Genomic DNA, 16,097 nt, shown 5'->3' with positions numbered 1-16,097 from the left:
AAACCACTGCAAAACAAAACAAAAAGCCCCCCCCAAAAAAAACAAACAAACAAACAAAAAAATGAAACTAAAAAGCCTCCCAAAAATAAAAAAAACACAAAAAAGCAGAAAAAACACCAAAAAAACATTTAAAACCCCCCAAAAAAACCACACAAAAAACCCTAGAAAAACATAAGAAACCAAAAAAAACCAAAAATCCCAAAAACACACACACAAAACCCCCAAAACACATTTTAAAAAACCAAAAAAAAACCAAACAAAAAAACACACACAAAAAACTACACAGAAAAAAACCCCACACCCCAAAAAAAAAAAAAAACAGCAAAAAACCCCAAAACCCTTTATAGTTTGCAAATGAGCAAAACCCCCTAATCCTATTGTCTTACACAACTTGGTCTTAGCAGGGCCAGGGCTCAAAGATCTGCCAGCAAAAGAACCAGAAAAAAAAATAAAAAGGTTATTTACACTATTTACACTGAGCCTCTCACAAAAAAAAACAAACTTGTGAAGAATATCTTCACACCTGCGCTTCAGTTTTCTGTAAAATGAGTTAATTATTGCGCTGATGAGTTTCACAGCTTCATTAAAGAAAGCTGATTTTAGGTTAGCACCCACCAGCCCCCCTGGTGTGCTCGGGGGAGGGTTCAGTGGAGCTGTGCTGGGCACAGAGGGACAGGAGGACACCCAGAAATCCCTGGATTGTGCCTCAACCAGCCAGGGCTCCATCCCAGCTGGCTCAGACCCTGCTTTTCCCGAGGAATTCCACCAAGAAGTCTCCTGACTCTCCAAAGAAGAGACCTGAGCAGCTCCTGCCCATGGTTGGACCCCATTGCTGAGTTTTCACCCCAGAGCCCTCATCCAGATGTTTGAGCTGTGCCATGAAATCCAAACTCTGCAGGCAGCTCAGTCAGAGCAGCACAGGCAGCACCATCCTCCCCTAGGAGCAGCCTCGGAGGGAAACCCAGACACTGGGACAGCCACTCATTGTTCCCCATTCCTGCTGCTCCCAGCCCTTCTCCATCCCTCCCAATCCCTGCTCCATCCTTCACAGTGCTTCTCCACCCTTCCCAGACCCTGTTCTATCCTTCCCAAACCTTCTCCATCCTTCCCAGCCCCTGTTCCATCCTTCCCAACCCTTCTCCATCCTTCCCAGCCCCTGTTCCATCCTTCCCAGACCCTGTTCCACCCTTCCCAACCCTTCTCCATCCTTCCCAGCCCCTGTTCCATCCTTCCCAACCCCTGTTCCATCCCTCCCAGCCCTTCTCCACCTTTCCCAGCCCCTGCTCCATCCTTCTCAGACTCTGTTCCACTCTTCCCAGCCCTTCTCCATCCTTCCCAACCCCTGTTCCATCCCTCCTAATCCTTCTCCACCCTTCCTAGCGTGTTCCACCCTTCCCAGCCCCTGTTCACCCTTCCCAGCCTCTGTTCCATCACTCCCAACCCCTGTTCCATCCCTCCCAACCCTTCTCCACCTTTCCCAGCTCCTGCTCCATCCTTCCCAGACTCTGTTCCACTCTTTCCAGCCCTTCTCCATCCTTCCCAATCCCTGTTCCATCCTTCCCAGCCCCTTCTCCATCCTTCCCAGCCTTTCTCCACCCTTCCTAACCCCTGTTCCATCCCTTCCATCCTTGGCCTGTCAAGCTCTGGGTGCCAACCCAGCAGCTGAGAATTGAGGAGCTGCTGCAGGCTGGGATCCAGGTTTTATTGGGAAAGGAGCTCCAGCTCCAGGGAGGAAAAACCCAGGATGCGCAGCCAGAGCAAAGAGAGTCCAGCAGGGCCAAGTCCTACCCCCATCATTACCAAACACGCCTGGAAAGTGTTCAAAACCCATCCTTCTTGCAAAATTCATGAGGCAGAGCCATCTGCCTGGCAGCCAGCTCTCATCCCTGCTCCTCACTGGGTATTCCCTGCTGAATGGCACAAGGCTGCCTCCCAAGTGCCCTGAACTGGGTGGGAAAAGAAGGAGGGATGGAATGGAGACACCCTGAGCCTGGCTGGGGATGGTGGCACAGGATTTTCCACTGATAAATATGAGCAGTGAGGACAAAATACCTCCTATTCTGTATATTGTATATATATTCTATATATATATATCTACATATACAGGCAGCAGCAATGAAACAAGACATGATTTTTAACCCAATCTCTGCCAGGAATTTGTCCTTTCAACACCCTCCTTTAAACCTGAACAGTGTGTGGTAAAGTCCACAACCTCACCGTTATGTATTTAAATAAGTTTTTCAAAAATTGTTAGGAGCAGAGCACGACTTAAGTAATGTCAAGTGAATAATTCAGGCTGGATTTATAATTGATGGGGGATTTAGCAGGAGCAGAGCCATAAGTGGCTTTCTATTAACTATTGATGCTCCCCACCAGGCTGGGCTGGGCTCCCTGATCACAGCTCTGGTCCATGTTTAATTCAAGTGCTCTTCAGAGGACACAGTCTGGGGATGCCTCTGCTCCCAGGAATGTCACAGCAGGGCCTGGAGCCAGTTCCTATTGAGCAATCCCCATGGGAAAGCTGGGATGGGGAGCTGTGTCTGGGGGAGCCCCCCTGCTCCTTTCTCCTGCCAGATAACCCCAAATATCTGGATAAACCCAGAGCCCTCAGTCCTGCCTTACAAGTTCAGCTGTTTGCGTCTGATTTGAGGGAGGTGCCTCTAAAATCCCTTTCAGACCTCTTTGCACACTTTATCTGGGAGAACACAAGAATCTCCCATTGCTCACATCCCCATATGAAACATTCAGAAAGCTGCTAAAAATACAGGCACAATCCCCAAAAATACAGCAAGAACACACCCCCATTCCAACAGAATCCATGTTCCAAACACTGCCCTTCCAGCAGAGCTGCAACAAACACCCAATATCACAGCACCCACAGCCAGGGCTCCCCAATCCCACAGGGATCAGGGAGCCCAGGATGCCCATGGCACCTCAGCACAGCCTCTCTCTTCTCCATCCTTCCTAACTGTTCTCCATTCTTCCCAGCCCCTTCTCCATCCTTCCCAGCCCTCCTCCATCCTTCCCAGCCCCTTCTCACAGCTCTGCAGAGCATCAGAGGCTGAGATTTGACCCCATTCCATGCCCAGGGGAGGCTGGAGAAGGCAGGGCTGAGCCTGGCAGAGCAAGGGCAAAGCCTGACCCTGGTGCAGGCAGAGGATTGGGAATCGTTCACACCACTCCCCCCTCGGCAAGGCTTGGCAGCCTCGGGGCAGAATAAATCCTGAAATCTCCTTGATTGCTAACTAAAAGATTATTGATAAAATAACTGCTCCTAATTCAGCCCTGCTGCCAGCAGAAGTGCAATATCTTTCAATTACCACTCGGGAGCGAGGCTTTCCCTTGGATTACTGGAAGAAGCAACATGAAAAGAGACTCTGGAAAGGGCTGGGAAGTGAAGGTGAATCTATTTCTGCTGCTCTCCAAAGCCAGCTGGGGCTCTGCTTGTTCAGAGTGGATTTAGCTGCTGGTTGGCACTGTCTGTGCAGACACAGGGCGGGTTTGGCAAAGCCAGGAGCTCCAGGAGGAGCTGGTGCTTGGGCTGAGCCTGGCACAGCCAGCCTGGCACAGCCAGTCCTGTGACCAGCACTCAGGGCCAGGGCGTTTCCCACCCACTGTGGTTCTGCCTGACATGAGGAGAACCAGCATGAGGAGCTGCAGGAATGACCTAACTTGGAATCACAGATTCACCTAGGATGGAAATACCTCCAAGATCACCCAGTCCAACTGTTGCTCCACCACTAAACCACATCCCCAAGTGCCACATCCACACGGGAACTGCATTTCTATGAGAGCAGGCAAAGCCACATCATTCCCACAAAAAAACATGGAGCAGAGTGACTCTCCAGGCTCCCAGACCAGCCATGGGGAAAAGGAACATGAGGGTCCTCAAAAACAGCTTTTGTTCAATGGTTTGGTGCTGCAGAGAGCTGCAAAGCAATTCCCTGTCCCTCCCAGAGGAACAACTCCATCCCCAGAGCCACAGCACACAAAGGAGCCCACAAAAATGAGTTTCTGGAGCCCTCAAACCAACCCAGGGGCTATGAGGGGTCACCTCCAAACCCCTGTGCCCATGGGACCCCCCAAACCTCACCAGCTCCACGCGCCGGCGGCTGGACTCCAGCTCCCTCTGCACCAGCTCGTCCATGTCAGCCTTCATCTCCTGCATCCTCCTCTGGTAGTACCTGCTGCTCTCCCTCTCCCGCGCCTCCGACTCGGCCGCCTTCTCCAGCTCCTCTCCCATCTGGATGATGCTGTCCCGCAGGCGCAGCACCAGCACCTGGGGAAGGTGAGGAGTTGGGAATGTCCCTGCGAGCACCAAGGCACTGCTGGCTGTCACAGAGAGAGCAGCAGTGCCACCAACCCCCTGTGCTGCCCCTGTCCCTCCCAGCCCTTCCCAGGTGCTGCTGTCCCCCCAGGTGGGGCGGTGGCACTGCCAGGGGAGCAGGGGGTACCTCGAAGCGCTTCATCTGCACGGCCTGGAAGTCCAGCTGGCTCTCCAGGTCCCGGATCCGAGCTTCCTGCCGGCTGACGATGGAGCGCTCGGCCGGGCACTGTTCCAGCTGGGTTGCCCTGGCCTGAGCTGCCTGCAGCTGGGAGAGCAGGGCTGTGTCAGCATCAGCATCCCCCAGCCCCTCTGCTGATCCTCTCTGTTGAACCCCTTTCCTGAACCCCTCTCCTGGACCCCTGTCACAGACATCTTTTCATGAAAAATCCTTTCCTTAGGATTTTTCCTCCTGAGAAGCTGAAAGGCCTCAGGAACAAAATGCAAACAATGATTATCTGCTGCTGTAGAATGCAACAGGTGGATCTGTGATTGGTCTCATGTGGTTGTTTCTAATTAATGGCCAATCACAGCCCAGATGACTCAGACAGAGAGTCCAAGCCACAAACCTTTGTTATCATTCTTGGCTATTCTATTCTTAGCTAGCCTTCTCAAAAGGAAATCCTTTTGTCTATTCTTTTAGTATAGTTTTAATATAATATATATCATAAAATAATAAATCAGCCTTCTGAAACATGGAGTCAGATCCTCATCTCTTCCCTCATCCTTGGACCCCTGTGAACATCGTCACAGACCCCTCTGCTGAACCCCTTTTCTGATCCCCTCTCCTGGACCCCTCCCCAGTCCCTCGCATGCCCTGGGGGTCTCTCCTGGCCCCTGAGCTGCTGTGGCCAAGCACTGCCCTCCTTTCCCAAAGAATTCCCTGCTGCTGGAGCCACACAGAACAGGCCTGACAGCAATGTGTGGCTCTGAATGGAGAACCTGCTGGCCAGGACACGTGTCTGGGGCTCCTTTGCTCTTCTCTCCTCACACACTCTTTGAGGACAGCAGGTGTAAAAATTCACAGTCTTTGTGGAAAGCTGCCTGGGCCAGGCTGTTTCCTTGGTTCTTACACCAAGATCTCCAAAGGAAACTGGCCTTTCAGTGATCCCGGGTTCAGGTTTTGAATTTGACCTAAAACTACAGGAATTTGTCTCCTTTTATCCAGCCTATCTCCAAAGCACCACCCGCTCCCTCCTGCTTCTGATTTCTGGGCAGCTTAGCCACGCTCCAGTAAAGCACTTCACTTAATGGGATTACTCATGTGTTTAAAATTAAATCCCTCACTCCAGGAGGGCTGGCACAGCCTCAGAGGCGAGGGGGCGCAGCCCTTGTTGGTGCCCACCCTGGGGCAGCCCTGGGCTCAGCCCATCCCAGTTCAGCAGGGGAGGAGGGAGAAACCAGGCTGTGAATCCCAAAAATTCTGCAAGGAAACGATTTCCCCGGCCTAAAAAAGTCCCATTCCTCAGCAGGAGTGCCACAGGCTGGGCAGGAATTACCTTCTCCTGCAGGAATTACCTTCTCCTGCAGGCTCTGCTTTTCTTTCTTCACATCCTCCACCTGCGTCTGCAGCTCCCGGATCTGAGCGATGTCCGTGGCCGACTGCAGGAACAGAAAATGTGGAGTGGGAGCAGCAGGGCTCAGAGCAGAGGGCTGCTTCCTGCCTGAACCTCCAGTGAGCTGCTCCTGGACGGCCCTGATGGAGCTTCATTCTCCCAACTCACTGCAGCTTCCCAAAATTTTGAAACAATGATTTGTGGATCAGGATTGTCATGGCTCCACACACAGGCTCCTGGATCCCTACCACCTCTGCAAGGGGCACCAGACTGTGAATTGCCAGCCTGCCCCCTCCCATGGGAGTTTTGAGGTCCCTCAGCTCCCAGCATAATCCTCTGAGAGAGCCTGGCATAGTTTGGATATGGCACCAAAATCACCAAGGCTGTCTGGCAGCGCTTTTTAACCTCTGGAGGAGAAAATGGTGAAAGGAAGAATAAAAACAACACAGAGGGACAATAGGGTTCTCCAGATGTTGAAACTAAAGGCAAAACACCTCTTGAACAAAGATTAAAAACTGCAGGTGAGAGGATTTGGCGCTGTGAGCTTTCCCTCCCTCATCACAGCATCTCTGTGGCTCCTCACCCCTCTGTGCACCTCCAGATGCCACCACCAGCTCTGTGCCAGCCTGCAGGGCTTTCTGAGAGCCCTCCCAGGGCTGCAGAGGCCCCCAGCCCTACCTGGGCGATCAGAGCCTTGTGCTTTTCCATGAGCTCATTCAGGTCCTCCTGGTCCTCGTCGATGCGCTTCAGCAGGTCGGCTCGCTCGTGCTGCAGCTGGAACAGCTGCTCGTCCACCTGCAGGAGATTCCACAGCTCCTGGATCATGGATCCCACAGGGAGCCCACCAAATCCCCTCTGGAACGTGCTGCCAACAGCCTCCAGCCCACCAGAGAGCCAGGGCAGGACCATGGGATGCTGCTCCCCCGCAGGAATTTTGTCCACCCATTTACCCACCCCGGGGGCTGCTGTTTCCAAACAGTCCAGGTGATTTAGTGAGGAATATCCTTGGAGACTTAGTAAATTTGCTGGGATGTTTTATAAATATCCTCAGAGGTGTGATTAACACTCCAAGGTATTTATTAAACACTTCTGATTTAGCAAAGCAGCTGCTGATTGCTGCCAAACCTCCCAAGGTGGGACTGTGCCCTCCCACCTGCCCTGCCATGGAACCCACCAGGGTCTTGCTTCTGCTGAGGGTCTCCAGCTCCGTGTGCAGGTTCTCCAGCTCCTGGGCTGCTGTCTGCTGGCATCTCTGGGCCTCTGCACACTTGGCTTCACTTTCTTCCAACTGGGGAAAGGTGCAGGGGATCATCATTAAAGGAGAAACCACATGCTGATGGTGCTGTCCCCATGCTTATTTCCACTTTCACAGGGTGTCACCCTATTTTTTAAGTTCTTCTAAACCTTCTGATGTTTATAGTCTTATAATTCACTTTGTCATGCACTTTATGTAAATAACTTATTTTTACATTCTTTTATGGAGGAGGAGAAATTTGATGGACTGTTGGTTTGTCCAATGTCATTGGAGAGGTGGGCACTGTCACCCTCGAATCCACTGTCACTTTTGGAAATCAATAAATGTCGGAGTCAGAAATTAAACTGCCCTCTTTTTTACCTTGGAGGTCCATGTAGTTTTATTTCGTGTCAGGGCATTTTTCCCTGCTAAAGAACACAGAAATCTCCACGTTTTAAACCTCTGCTGCTCCTCGGCTTGTCTGCTCCTGGTTTACAGGGCAAGCAAAGCTTCCTTGGCACTCCCAGCTCAGATCCCAACCCCAATGCCTGTCCTAATGAGTCCAGCAGCCTCCATGGCACATCCTCCCTTTCCCATGGCCAGGCAAAGCTGGGATCATTAATTTGCAAAATTATGTGAATTACACGTAATTCCTGATTAGAGCAATTCATGATTCGGGGGTTTGCAAATGGGCTTTTCACGTGGCGTAAATTGCATTTGCAAATACACGTGGAAGATCCCATTTATAAGCGCTAATTCGCTCTCGGGTTTTACAGCTCAGCCATTAGGATCACACGCGATCTTCAATGGGCTGCAAACATCTGGAAGCTGCAGCGTCATCCCCAAAACTCCCCCCTCGCCTGGGCGGAGGAGTTGTCGTAGGCTGTACCTGAACATCCAGTTCCTTCCCCTGCTCGTTGGGGTTTCTTTTGCTTTTTCTCTACGAAAAAGGAAAAATAAACCCCTCTGCTCGCTGCTCGTTTCCTGTGCTCCTGGTTTCACTGCGGAGTTTCAGGGAGCAACGGGAAAAGCTGCACACCATGGTGAGAGTTTAAGAATTTTATTTTTTTTTTACTTTCTTTTTTATCTCTCTCCCTCAAAAAAAAATTTAAAAAATAAAGTGGGGGGAATAATGGGATACTATAACTGGAGCAATCCTCAACTGGCTTCCCTCCAGTTTTTGGGCAGATTGAGACCTCTCACTAGAAAAGGAAGAACTTTCTTCCATCAGCTGTAAAAAAAGTCCCTGTACTTTGCTGGGATGAGTTGAAGATGCCACTCAGATCAGCTCCTGGTTTCATGGCCTTTCCCACCTGCATCCCCACTCATGGACTGGCCTCAACCCTGCCACAATTCCCACCAAAATCCTGATAATTCCACCAGAGAGAAAAATCATCTCCAGGACCCCTCATTAAGCATCAGCTTCCAATTCACTTGGTGTAATGGAATTTTCCCACTTGGGAAGAATAAATTGAAATTCCCCCCCAAAAAAATGCATAATGTATGAAGTGTGGAACAACATTAGTTTGCTGTGAACACCATCTGTTAAATACCTGCATAAAATGGATGCCTCAGCCTTATTAAGAAACAATGCTGCACTCCCAGCCATATGGATTTTGATTAACGGAAATGTAGCATTTTAGCAAAGTTTTTCTTCTGGTGCAGGTCTGTGGGCTGCTGGTAGGATGCATTGGCTTTTGAGAAAGTCGTCATGAATGCCATTAGAAATTGTTTCAGCTTAAAGGACAGGATAATCATGTGGCATTTTAAGCACAGGCAGAGCCTCAGCGTTGGTGACACAGGAAAAACTCCACATTCCCAAAATCCAGGCTGTTTGCTCTTCTCCAAACACAAGGGAGATGAGCACAGGAACCACAGGGACAGAGAGCGACCTCCTGCCTTGCTGTGAGGACTGGGGTGTGCAGAGGGCAAGAATCCCAAAATCTCAGTCATAAATGCTGGGAAAGACTTCCAAAGTCATCAAATCCAGCCTGTGCCTGATTCCCACCTTGTCACCAGCTCAGAGCACTCAGTGTCACGTTCAGGAATTCCTTGGACACCTTCAGGGATGGGGGCTCCAAACCTCCCTGGGCAGCCCCTGCCAAGCCCTGAGCACCCTTTCCATGAGAAAATTCCTCCTGATTTCCAACCTGGCACAGTTTGATGCAGTTTCCTCTCCTCCTGTCCTTGTTCCCTGGGAGCAGAGCCTGACACCCCTGGCTGTCCCCTCCTGTCAGGAGTGGTGCAGAGTCACAAGGTCCCACCTGAGCCTTCTTTTCCCCAGGCTGAGCCCATTCCCAGCTCCCTCAGCTGCTCTCTCTATGACTTTACTCTCTGGAGTAAAGATTTACTTCCCCAGGTGAGCTGGGCACTATTCCCCAGGGAGATGGGGCTGGACACAGTGGGATGGGCAGAAGAAGCGCCTCAGCATCCATGAAGGTCCCTCAGATCAGCACATGGAAGAGACCTGAGGGCACATTTCCCTCCCACCAGGGACTGGTTTTCCCAGGAGCAGTGCAACCTCTCCAACCCCAAAGTGGGATTTGGGAAACAATGAGGGATTAATGAAGCACTACAACACTGGGTCAATAATATTTAACAACACCAGAGTGCAAAAAATGGCCATTCCCACTGTGGCTTGTCCCAGCCACAGCCATCTCCTGCCCTGGACATCCAGGAAAGGGCATGGACACACCCCTAGCTCCATCAGATCACCTTCCCCTTCTCCCCCAGCACAGGTGGAAGGGAGCAGCTGCTGCTCACAGCTGTTATTTATGCACAATGACCCTCCCAATTACACTTGGATGTTGCTGGAGTTGCTCGTGCCTCCAGATTCGTTCGTTTCCAGGTGAAATGTGCAGAACAGATTAATTTCTGAGTGGTTTCAGAGGGCCAGCATCTTTAGCTGAGCCCTTGCTTGGCACTTGGGAATACACGGCCCACAAGGGGATGGACAGCCCCGTGCTGCCCCTATCCATGTCAGGGGACTCAGAGCTCACCCTGGGGTCGGGGATGTCCCCAGTGTGGTGGCACAGAGCTGTCACAGAGCTGGAGCTGCTCCCCAGCTCAAATCCCCCCCATCCCTCTCCCGCTTCCAGCATCCCTATGGCAACGCCGCCCCAGCCCGGCCGTAGGAGACGCGCAGAAACGCGCCAAACAGAAGGTAATTAACAGGAAAAAAAAGGGAAAAAAGGGAAAAAACACTTCACCAGCATTGCCTTAATTACAGGGTAAGCACTGCTTTTCCAAGGAGACTCTGCGGTGTGTCAGCGCTCAGTTAAGCGGGGCAGCGGGGGATGCTCCCAGCGGCTTCCCTCCCTCCCTACCTGCTTGCGCAGGTGTTCCAGCTCCGGAGCGCTGCCCCCGGGCCCGGCTGGGGCCGCCAGCAGCAGCTGAGCATCGGCCAGGAGCGCCCGGCTCCTCCGCAGGTCCCGCCGCAGCCGCTTCTCCACGTCGAAGTCGCGGTGGCCGATCTGGGATGGGGAGAGGAGATGTCTGAGCCCTGCTCAACCCCTGGAACCTCCATCAGCACCTTCTGCCACACCTCAAGGTGTTTCCCCCTCAATTTAGGGGTATTTTTGTCAATTACACCAAAGTGAACACCTCCAGGATGTTCCATATTTTCCCCCATCAAAGAGATGCTCCTCTGAAAACATTTGCGCACCCCTGGTCCCCACGAGTGACATTCCCCCCTGTGTCCAGAAGGACAGCCTGGCCACACAGCCACAAGGAATACTTTAAAAAACCCATCTTCTGTGCTCCCCTCCCCAGAGAGAGGGAGAGAGCAACCATGGTTACAGGGATAAAGGAATTAGAAAGCCACCAAATAAACAGGGACATGGTTTCAGTGCTCGGTTTCAGCATCACTGAGGTGTAAGAGCATTTTCCATTTAGGTTGTTTGCCACGGCTCTCCTTTCAAACCCCTTTCCTTCTCCTGTTTTCTGTTCACTGGCTGAAATCCACTGTGTGGATTTGACCTTGTGGCCTGGTTTAGAGCTGGCTGGAATTTGCTGGAACAAGAAATCATTGGCATCTCCATTTCCTTAATTAGTTTTCTGGGTCAGCTGTTTTCTTCCCATTTTTTAATGAACTGTCCTCTGCTAACCACAGGGTGTTTGCAGCAGCACCACTACTGCTCTGCCATCCCTCCAGCTGGATCCTGGACACTGCTCACATCATTTTCCTCTTGTTCAGGGGAAGCAATGACCAGAGGGGATAAATTTGGTGCCATGGCTGGAACCAGCTGCCCCCTCCCACCAGCACAGCCCAGGATTTTTAAGTGACAGGATTTGATTTAGCTGCTGCCAAATTGTGGTTGTGTCTCACAGCAATCCCAGCTGCATGGCCCCATCTCCCTTTCCCTTACACCAGGAGTGCCCTTGGGGGCTGGGGGCTGCCAGGGCAACACCTGGGGCTGTCCTGGAGGGGAAGGGGCGTCTCCTCCTGAGCCCCTCTGTCACAGGCATCTTTTATGAAAATTCCTTTCCTTAGGGTTTTTCCTCCTGAGAAGCTGAGAGACCTCAGGAACAAAATGTAAACATTGATTATCTGCTGCTGTGGAATGCAACAGGTGCATCTGTGATTGGCCCACGTGGTTGTTTTTAATTAATGGCCAATCACAGTCAGCTGGCTCAGACAGAGAGCCAAGCCACAAACCTTTGTTATCATTCTTTCCTATTCTATTCTTAGCTAGCCTTCTGATGAAATCCTTCCTTCTATTCTTTTAGTATAGTTTTAATGAAATATATATAATAAAATAATAAATCAAACCTTCTGAAACATGGAGTCAGATCCTCATCTCTTCCCCCATTCCAAGAACCCCTGTGAACACGGTCACACAGGGCACGGCCCACAGAGCAGCCCCTGGGTGGGCACTGTCCCCTTACCTGCTCACACAAGGTGCCAATGAGCCCTTCCAGGTCATGCTTCTCGTGCAGCACCATCTGCCTCTGCTCGTGCTCCTGCTCCAGCTGCATCTCCAGCTGCCGCAGCTGTGTGGGACAAACCCAGCCCTGCTCAGTGCCCAGCCACCCCTCAGGGTGCCAGCAGGGCACAGACACTGCCAAGGGGGGGTTTGGCATTGCCCAAGAGAGGGAGGGCACCAAGGCAGCGCTGGGGACCAGGAATGGACTACGTCCCCTGGAGCACCTCCTGTCCCAGCAGTGCCAGGGACATGCAGGACACTGGGGACAGGATGGGCTGTTTGAAGCACACCCAGACATGCCCAAAGGTTGTCCCTGCAGCTCTGGAATTCGTGTTTGCACCCACCGACCTCATGGCTTTGAGGAAAGGCAGTTTTCTGCAAATCATCCCCAAAAATATCAAACTCAGGAATTGGTACCCTTGGTGTGACTCTGGGGTTACTGGGAGCAGTGGGTCCATGTGCTGCATCACGTGTGGCTCTCACACATTATCCCCAACAGCCCCTCCACACATTGTCCTCCAACAGCCCTGACCCAAAGCTTGATCTGCACCCCAAAGCTGTGACTGGGGCTCAGCCCTGACCCAGAGCTTGATCTGCACCCCAAAACTGTGACTGGGGCTCAGCCCTGACCCAAAGCCTGATCTGCACCCCTGGGATGTGACTGGGGCTCACACTGAGGTGATGGTGGGAAAGCAGGAACACGGACCTCTGGAAGGGTTCCTGGGGACATGGGGAGCTCTGGGGAGCACCAAGCATCAAACCTACCCTCTTCTGGCAGGACTTCTGCGTGTCCTCCAGCTCCTCGTCCTTGTCCTCCAGCTCCTTCTGGTGGATCTGCTTCATCCTCTCCATCTCCAGCTCCAGCCTCTCGTGGAGCTGAAACCCCCAGAGATGATGCACAGCCCCAATAGGATGAGGATGGTGTTGGGCTGTCCCAGCAGAGACAGACCCCCCTGGTCCCCCCAGCCCCACGTTACCTGCTCCAGGTGCTCCACAGCAGCTGTTTGCTTCTCCAACTCCTTCTTCTGCTCAGCAGCGCTGCCCTCCAGGTCCCAGAGCTTCTTCTTGAGCCCAGGCACCGTGTCCATGGCCCCGGGGGTACTGAGCTCCTGCACTCGGCCAGCCAGCACAACCACCTGCTGCTCCAGCCTGGCCACCTCGGCCTCCTTGTGCTGGGCAGAGCATGGTCAGAGCCTGGACACTCACACCCCACTCTCAGAACCCACAGCATTCCCAAAAACATCATCCCAAACGCCTGGAGCAGCAGCAGGGTTGGGCAGCCCATGGAGACCCCCATGCCCACCTTTCCCTCTCAATCCTGACCTCACCTTCCCACTGCCCAGGGACATGCAGGACTCTGGGGACAGGATGGGCTGTTTGAAGCACACCCAGACATGCCCAAAGGCTGCCCCTGCAGCTCTGGAATTCCTGTTTGCACCCACCGACCTCATGGCTTTGAGGAAAGGCTATTTTCTGCAAATCATCCCCAAAAAATGATGGTGGGGGATGCTGGCAGCAGCCCTGGGGGTTCTCCCCACCCCAGCAGCTGTGCCAGTGTCACCACGGTGGCATTTGGTGCAGCACCATCTATTGGGGCACAGACAGCACCATCCCCAAGGTGGGACTGGGGTAGGCATGCAAGGAAGAGCACAAATGACCCCAGTGAAAATTGGGGCCCTGATGAGCTGAGTTATGGGATGGGGATCACTCATACATAGCAACATCCCTTCTAGAAGGAGATTTAAACACACTGAGCTGTGCTGGGAGAAATTAGAATCAAGTTTCCTGATTGCCTCTGCTCTAATTGCAAAGGTAATCAGTGCTGCTCCCAGAACTGTCTCCAAGACAGCAAAGTGGGGTCTCCTCTTACCTCCAGGCTCTGCTGCAGTTTGCCCATCTCCCAGCGGAGGCTGGTGTTCTCCTGGGACAGCTTCTCACGGAGGCTCTTCTCGAAGGCAGACTGCCCCAGGGCCTGGGCCAGCTGCAGGTCAAACCTGAGGGGAGCACAGCAAGGTCAGGAGGGACACACGGACCCCATGCACCCCACTGGACAGGGCTGGGAGCACTCTGGGGTGGTGGAAGGAGAATATTCATAGGGAATATTTCATAGGGATGGAACTGGATGGGCTTTAAGGTCCAAACCCAAGCCAGTCTGGGCTCAGACCCTGTGTCAGTCACAAAGCAGTGGGATGGAAAAATAACTCCCAGCAGCTGAAAGAGATAAAAAACCAGCTCCATCCTTATAGCAGCTCTGTGGTGGTGTTCACAGGGGTCCCAAGAGATGAGCATCTTGACTCCATGTTTCAGAAGGCTGATTTATTATTTTATTATATATATTATGTTAAAAGAAAATTATATACTAAAACTATACTAAAAGAATAGAGAGAAAAGGATTTCATCAGAAGGCTTGAAAGGAATAGAAAGGAAAATGGAATTATAATAAAATCTTGTGACTGACCACATAGTCAGAGACAGTTGGACTGTGATTGGCCATTAATTAAAAATGATCACATGAGACCGAGCAAAGATGCACCTGTTGCATTCCACAGCAGCAGATAATTATTTTTTACATTTCATTTCTGAGGCCTCTCAGCTTCTCAGGACAAAAGATCCTAACGAGAGGATTTTTCATAAAACACATCCATGACCCAGCTCCTCACCCACCCCAACCCTCCCCATTCCCTGCCTCCCTGCTCCAGCACCCCCAGCCCTGCCCATCCCTCACCTCTTCTGCCTCTTCTCCAGCTCGTGGCTGCGGCTCTGCTGGCTCTCAGCCAGCACCCGGGCATCCTCCAGCTCGCAGGCCAGGCGCTGGCAGCGCCGCCGCAGCCGCTGTGCCCCATCCCGTGCCGCCTGGCACGCTGCCCGCGCCTCAGCCAGCTGCAAGGGGGTACAGGGACAGGCTGTGGCACCAGGGAGGGACACACCGACCCCCTGCACCCCACAGAGGAGGGACAGGTGTGCCCCATGGGCAAGGGATGTCATAGTGCCCATGGTAAAGGCAGCCTGCAGGCCAAGCGCTGGCAGTGCCGCCGCAGCCGCTGTGCCCCATCCCGCGCCACCTGGCACGCTGCCCGCCCCTCAGCCAGCTGCAGGGGGGTACAGGGACAGGCTGTGGCACCAGGGAGGGACACACTGACCCAAACATCCCACAGGGGATGGACATGTGTGCCCCGTGGGGGAGGGATGTAGTAGAGGCCATGGTACAGGCAGCCCATAGAGGGGGGACACGTGGATGCCGCACAGGAGGGACCACATAGACTCTGTGGCACACTGAATTCACACAGGGACCCCACAGCACACACAGCCCACAGAGGAAGAACCCCACGCACCCCACAGAGGAGGGACACATGGACCTGACACAGGAGGGACCCCATAGACTCCATGGCACACTCAATTCAGGGGAAGGACCCTTGCATCCCATACACCCCACAGAGGAGGAACCCCACTGACCCCACACAAGAGGGACCCCATAGATTCCATGGCACAATTCAATTCAGAGGAAGGACCCTTAGATCCCACTCACCCCACAGAGGAGTGACCCCATAAACTCCATGGCACGCTCAGTTCACAGAGGAGGAACCCCACAGCACAAACACCCCACACAGGAGAGATCCCATAGATTCCATGGCACGCTCAGTTTAGAGGAAGGACTCTTAGACCCCCCCACTCACCCCATAGAGGAGGAGCCCCACACACCCCACAGAGGAGGAACCCCACAAACTCCACAAAAGAACCCCACTGACCCCACAGCACTCACACCCCACAGCGGAGGAACCCCACTGACCCCACACCCCCTGGATAAGATCCCCACCAGGACCCAGCCTCACTGCATTCCCCAGGGCGGCTTCACCCAGGGATTTTTCACCAAACAAGGACAACCCGAGGTGCTGTGTCCCCTCCAGCCCCCGGCATCCTCCCAGTGCCTGCAGCATCCCAGCCCTTCCTGCGGAGTCAGCAGAGCTGCCCCGGGGCGATGCCTGATCCCATTTCTCTGCAAAAAGCACTGGAATCCCCAAGGATTCCCGCTGTGTCTGGGACAGACACTCAGCTCTCCC

The 16,097-nt window shown here is 52.8% G+C and overlaps 1 protein-coding gene across 1 annotated transcript in view; it reads right to left on the bottom strand.

Moving 5' to 3' along the window:
• MYO18B (myosin XVIIIB) overlaps positions 1 to 16,097 on the bottom strand; it is a 62,274-nt gene that overhangs the window by 12,673 nt on the left and 33,504 nt on the right. Inside the window, exons 30-40 of the mRNA XM_064727222.1 lie at positions 14,765 to 14,919; positions 13,910 to 14,033; positions 13,017 to 13,211; positions 12,805 to 12,915; positions 12,002 to 12,106; positions 10,441 to 10,587; positions 7,055 to 7,168; positions 6,559 to 6,675; positions 5,843 to 5,926; positions 4,455 to 4,592; positions 4,094 to 4,279 (exon numbers count right to left, since the gene is read on the bottom strand). Coding sequence (XP_064583292.1) covers positions 4,094 to 4,279; positions 4,455 to 4,592; positions 5,843 to 5,926; positions 6,559 to 6,675; positions 7,055 to 7,168; positions 10,441 to 10,587; positions 12,002 to 12,106; positions 12,805 to 12,915; positions 13,017 to 13,211; positions 13,910 to 14,033; positions 14,765 to 14,919 — 1,476 coding nt within the window. The remainder of the gene's footprint in view (positions 1 to 4,093; positions 4,280 to 4,454; positions 4,593 to 5,842; positions 5,927 to 6,558; positions 6,676 to 7,054; positions 7,169 to 10,440; positions 10,588 to 12,001; positions 12,107 to 12,804; positions 12,916 to 13,016; positions 13,212 to 13,909; positions 14,034 to 14,764; positions 14,920 to 16,097) is intronic.

This window comes from Zonotrichia leucophrys, chromosome 15, assembly GCF_028769735.1.
Source record: "Zonotrichia leucophrys gambelii isolate GWCS_2022_RI chromosome 15, RI_Zleu_2.0, whole genome shotgun sequence".
Lineage (NCBI taxonomy): Eukaryota > Metazoa > Chordata > Aves > Passeriformes > Passerellidae > Zonotrichia > Zonotrichia leucophrys.
The sequence above is the reverse complement of the archived record's forward strand: the minus strand, read 5'-3'. Positions and strand labels throughout refer to the sequence as shown.